This window comes from Nicotiana sylvestris, chromosome 8 (assembly GCF_000393655.2).
Source record: "Nicotiana sylvestris chromosome 8, ASM39365v2, whole genome shotgun sequence".
NCBI lineage: Eukaryota > Viridiplantae > Streptophyta > Magnoliopsida > Solanales > Solanaceae > Nicotiana > Nicotiana sylvestris.
The window spans coordinates 216,017,415-216,023,264 of NC_091064.1; the positions used below are offsets into that span (position 1 = coordinate 216,017,415).

At 39.7% G+C, this 5,850-nt stretch overlaps 1 protein-coding gene across 1 annotated transcript; it reads left to right on the forward strand.

The window, feature by feature from the left end:
- Window positions 1–3,598: 3,598 nt before the first annotated feature.
- LOC138876346 (uncharacterized) lies at window positions 3,599–4,714 on the forward strand. The gene is made up of 2 exons (XM_070155259.1): window positions 3,599–3,718; window positions 3,872–4,714. The coding sequence occupies exons 1-2, from the start codon at window positions 3,599–3,601 to the stop codon at window positions 4,712–4,714; spliced, it is 963 nt and encodes a 320-aa protein (XP_070011360.1).
- The last annotated feature ends 1,136 nt before the right edge of the window (window positions 4,715–5,850 follow it).

The following is a 5,850-nucleotide window of genomic DNA, read 5'->3' on the forward strand; positions in this document are numbered from 1 at the left end:
AAAGATTAATTTTCATAAAAATCAAAAAGAAAAATACCCAGTTTTATCGAACCACGTGAGTTTGATTCTCACCGAAAGTGAGATACGTAGGCAACCTTCATCGGGTTCAGCCCATATTTTTCAAAAAAAAAGCACAAAAATTACGCATGTGCATAAAATTTTCGATAATAATTTTTTTTTGGCTATTTTTGGTCACCTTTTACCATTTTGCCCTTGTGTCCGACCATTGTAGCTGAGAAAGATTTAAACTTTCTACGGAAGTGCTGAAGGGTCATTTTTGTAAAATAGCTACTTTGTCCATCTTTTTTCACCTTTTGCCATTTTGTCCTTATGTCCGACCATTTTTGCCAAGGCAGCCTTAAACCTTTCATAGAAGTACTGAAGGGCTATTTGCCGAAACAGTTTTCGAACCTCTCCCGGGAGTATCAAAGGATCATTTTCGTAATAATAGCCATGTTGTCTATTTTTGCCTACTTTTATCATTTTTCCTTTGTGCCTGGCCATTTTCTGCCGAGACGGCTTTAAAAGCTTTTTTCGAAAGAATCAAAAAGGTTATCTCCATAATTATATACATTTTTGCCCTTTTATCATTTTGTTCTTGACCCGACCATTTTTAAAGACCCTGTTCAGAAATGTTAAGAGGACAATAGGTATGTTGATTTTCATGAACTGTGCACTGTTGACTCTATGCAAGATACCTAGACAACCCTTTTATGGTATGATGTCACGTCTAAATCGGACAAATTGATCAAGTCTTACCATTTGGGTCACAATGGACTGGTCTTCAAAATTGTATCTTCTTCCAACGAGGGTGTCCGCTCATTAGTAAACCCTCACTTCAAAACGTGTTTATGGTCAGTTACTTGAGTCCCACATTGCCATTTCTAACCTTCATGAGTTAAACCCTAGGGTATCAGAGATTTTTGTATCTAAGCTTGCATCAGTCCTAACCTCATATTCTGCCACTTAGGTGCGATATAGATACAATGAAAAGAAGATTTGACAAAAGACCAAAGGATGACGAGCCCCCACAGATTTGGCTTATGCATAAAACACCTCGGTTGTTGAGCCAATGGTGGAAAAATATGGGCATTTGTGAGTAGAAAAAGATAAAGGATCATCTGGGTCACTTTGTGAATATTATGGAGATCAACCCAAGGAGGGACTTAATCGAGGCATTGGTGCATTTCTGGGATCCTAATAACAATGTATTCCATTTTAATGGTTTCAAAATGACTCCCACTTTGGAGGAGTTAGCTGGATACACAAGGTTAGGTGATGAGCTTCGGAAGAAGAGACCATTGGTCCCAAGGGATGTCACTGGCAGTAAGTTCCTTGAGCAGATGATAATCAGCCAAATAAAATAGAAAGTGTGGAACGAGGGCACGTTTGATTGGATTTCTTGTACGATAAGTATGGGTGTCCAGGTGGGTTTTGAAATCATGGAAAAGAGCTTGATACTAAAATTGGATACGAAACTTGGCAAAGTCATGGGCGAAAAACATTCATAGTGGCATTTCTAGGGACAATGGTTTTCCCGAGGCATGACAAAAATATTGATATTCGATTATCTGGCATAGTCACCACTTTATTGCATGGAAAGGACGTCACTATCATTCCAATGATATTATCCAATATTTACCATGCCTTGACCAAGTGTCGGGAAGGAAAGGATTTCTTTGAGGGCTGTAACATCATACTCCAAATATGGTTTTTAGAGCACCTTCTCAGTCATCCCGCACGGGTAAATTTTAGTGTTCGTTGGAGCAACACTAAGCTTGGATAGGGGTTTGAAGATTTGACTGAAGATAGGAGCATCCCCAAGGGAGTCAAAGCATGGAGAGGGCATCTTCAAAATTTGACCGCTACTGAAATCACATGGAACTGCCACTGGTTCTCACCAAAAGAAGTCATATACAGGTCTTACCACCATTCGTTTCTGATTTTGATGGGTCTTCGGGGTTTTCAACCATATGTGCCTGTGAGAGCCCTACGCCAGTTAGGTCAAAAACAGGTAGTGCCCATAGTGGAGCACATGCAAAGATTCACATGGGAGGTAACATTAGAGGATCATGTTCGTAAGGCATATGCTCAGCAGGTTTGGGATGAAATGAAGGTGCTTGAATTTCACACTACGATGGAAGATCAGGAGCGAGGAGAGTTAGACCCTGCATATTTCGAGTGGTTTTATGACCAAGATACTTTTGGATCCAGGAAGGATACAGTTCTGAAGAGCACGACAGAATGAGAGACTGAAATCAGAACAAGAGTAGCGCAGGACAAAGAAGAAATAATAAGAGACTATCAATCCATCATCCGGGATCTACGTAGGGATATAAGTATCGCCAATGTGAACAGCGATTTGCAGTGCTTTGAGTTTAAAAAGAAGAAAATTAGATTTACACATGAAGTTCAAACACATCAAGCACAACTTCAGCAAGCAAGAATAAGGGCTGCTGCTCAGCAACATGCAGCTATTCCAAATCACGAAGAAATGCATTACAGCCTTATCATACATGATCTAATGGATCGGGCCAGGGCTGTAGAATCAGGTAAGAACTAGGTAGAGAATGAGCTAGCAAAGGTCCAGAACCAGCTGAATCTAGCATTACAACGTGAGGCGGATATATCGGACATAGCCAATAACCATGAGCGACAGATCTAGTTTTTGAGTCAGAGCCAGGAGCATGTTAGAAGGAGGGTCTATGAAGTGGCTACTTATACCGCTCGAGGGTGTGTGACTTGTTAGTATTTGATACAAGAGCAATTTGCTACGGTAGCGCCCAACTTCGCACGCCATATTGCCACAGACTTGAAGTGCATATATCATGATATGGGAGGTTAGCCACAGGAATAAGCACCTTGACTATAATGATGCTGCTGGAGTCTCCTGCAGAGATCAGAGTCTTCTTTTAGCTGGCAGTCCACTTTGATTGTTCATTTGTAGTTATCGAGTCTATAAGAGTCTTTTGGTGTTTTGAGTCTTGTTATTTTTTTTTTTAAAAAAAACATCTATATAAGTCGACTTCGGTCTTGTTTAAATGTTGTCCTTTTAGGTTGTATCTTTATGTAATTTTCCGTTTTTCAAGTCTTATATCAAAAAAAAATCAAAAATTAATGAAAAAGATTTTGTTTTAGAAAAATTTGAAAATGAACCAAAAAATGTTTTTTGTACATTAAAAAAAACTTTGTAAATTAAAAAAAAACAAAAAAAAAATGGTCGTGTCCCTAAACTACGTAATGATCTGATTCATGCGGTGACATGATACGTAGGCAACCCCCAAAAGGTTAGATCGAAATATTCTTCAACTGCTCTAATTGCAGGATCAAAATGAGGCGAGTGAAAAGAAAAGCAAAAAATAGAGAGAAGAAAATAAGAGCGTCAATAAGCAGCAACCTGATAAGCCGGAATGAAACATTGAAGCCTTCTAAAAGCATGTTTGATGTTAGGAGCATGACATATTAAGTGTGATTCATATCTATAAAATGCTTAATCCCAACACGTTTGTTGTCTCTTATCAAGTAAGTTTAAGGTGGTTTGTTTGTGGTGAATCTGGCAACACATCATTACTTTACAAGATCTAAGAGACCAGTAGTAATGGATAACACTGATGAAATTGAGTTGCTCAGTGACAATCCCCAGGGTCAGTCAGCCGAGCAAAATTCAGAGGAAATAAGAAAATTAAGACAACAATTGTCAGATGTATATCAAGCTTGGGTTTCTGGTCAACCTCCACCCTAGGGTCCCTCTAAGGGAACTTCCACCATACCCCTGGCTACTCAAACCCCTCTCCCTACAACGAGCGATCACATTCTACTACAGCTTCCATGTTGGCCTGGTACCTTTAATGTGCAGCCTCCTACTGCATAGGTTAGGAACGCACCTCTCGTCGTGTCTGGTGTGCGTGTGTATACGATTCTGCTACCACCTCCTGTGAAAAGTCCAAATAATGAGCCACTATCTCATGCTTATGATGGACAATACTACTCTCCAAACACGGTTTTCAGGGTCTTGGCTCCATACAATCAGACTTTTCTGTACGAGTCACCTATAGAAACTGAAAAGGCTACCAAGATGGGTAAGCCGGATGAGTTGGCCAGAAAAATGAAAAGCCTTGAGCAGAACATAAAGAAAATACAAGGAATAGGTGGTCACAAAAGTGTTTCATTCAGTGATCTATGCATGTTCCCTCACACCCATTTGCCACCAGGGTCCAAGACCCCAAAATTTGAGAAATATGATGGATATGGTGACCCTATCACCTACTTGAAAAGGTACTGCAACCAGTTGAGGGCTGCAGGAAGAAATGAAAAGTTGCTTATGGCTTATTTTGGGGAGAGTCTGGTAGGGGTAGCCTTTGAATGGTTCATTGAACAAGATATCTCTCACTGGCATGTTTGGGATGACATGGCCCAGGCCTTCATCAAACAATTTCATTACAATATTGATATTGCGCCATATTGCAATTCCATGTCTAATATGAATAAAAAGCCGACTGAAAGCTTTAGGGAGTATGTCATTAGGTGGAGAGAGCAAGCATCTAGAGTGAAGCCACCCACGGATGACCATGAGTTAATCATTGTCTTCCTGCAGGCTCAAGATCCTGATTATTTTCAAAATTTGATATCTGCAATGGGCAGACCTTTTGCTGATGCAAACAAGATAGGAGAAATGATCGACAATGGCCTCAATACAGGACGAATTATAAGTTAAGCGGCTCTCAAAGAAACCACCCAAGAAATCCAGAATAGCCCGAATAGCCTTGTTAACCAAAAGAAGAAAGATGAGGAGGCCATGATGGCATCACATGCAAAAAGAGGCCAAAAGGGAGCATCTCAACCTCCGGATCCACTATACGCAGGTTCTCTACAATATGCAACATTCAATACTCAATCTTATGCCAAACCATCCAATCGCCAATAGATGCGGGCCCCATCTTTAACATACCTTCATCCGCGATAGCAGAACTCTCAATCACCCTACAACCCTCATCTAAAAGAAGAGTATGAAAGGTAACATAAGCAGAGGGGCGATTTCACGCCAATCGTAGAATCCTACACAAGTTTGTTTGAAAGGTTTAAACGTTGTGGAATGATTGAGTCACTTCAAGGGTATGTTCTTGATCCATATGTAGAAGGTTTCAACCCTGTTGTACAATGCGTGTACCTTTCTAAGGTCTAGGGGCATAGCACTGAAGATTGTTGAGCTTTGAAAAAGGAAATAGAAATGATGATTCAAGAAGGGATGATCATGGTCCAAGATAATGGCACCCTAAATGTCATGACAAATCACGCAATGCTTGAATTGTTTACAATGTTAAAGAATATGGGGACAGTTTAACGAAAAGGTCAAGAGCCCATCCACTGAATGCAATGCGTTTAAAATTATTGAAGGTCTTGTTTGATGTTGATGTGCAAATGCATAGCTAAGATGTCGAGCTTAGTAATTGGAAAGTCACTCCTCTCCTTGCCGGAAAGGAGTCTTGGTAACTTATTTTGTCATTATTTCTATCATCTGGATTACTTCGAGGTTGTGATCCAGATGTTGTTTGTTTGTCATGTCATCAAACCTTTCTATCATTTAATCTATTTCTATCATCTGGATTACTTCGAGGTTGTGATCCAGATGTTGTTTGTTTGTCTTGTCATCAAACCTTTCTATCCTTTAATCAATGAAATGAATTTTTTGCTTTGTGTCATTTTAATCCATTGTGTTTAATTATTCTTGCATATATAGTTCTTTCACGCCAATTTTAGTGACATGACATGCATGCAGAGTTTTCGGCTATATTTTAGAAAGCCAGTCCAATCTTGAATTGAATCGAGAAAAAACACTTCGGGGATAAATAA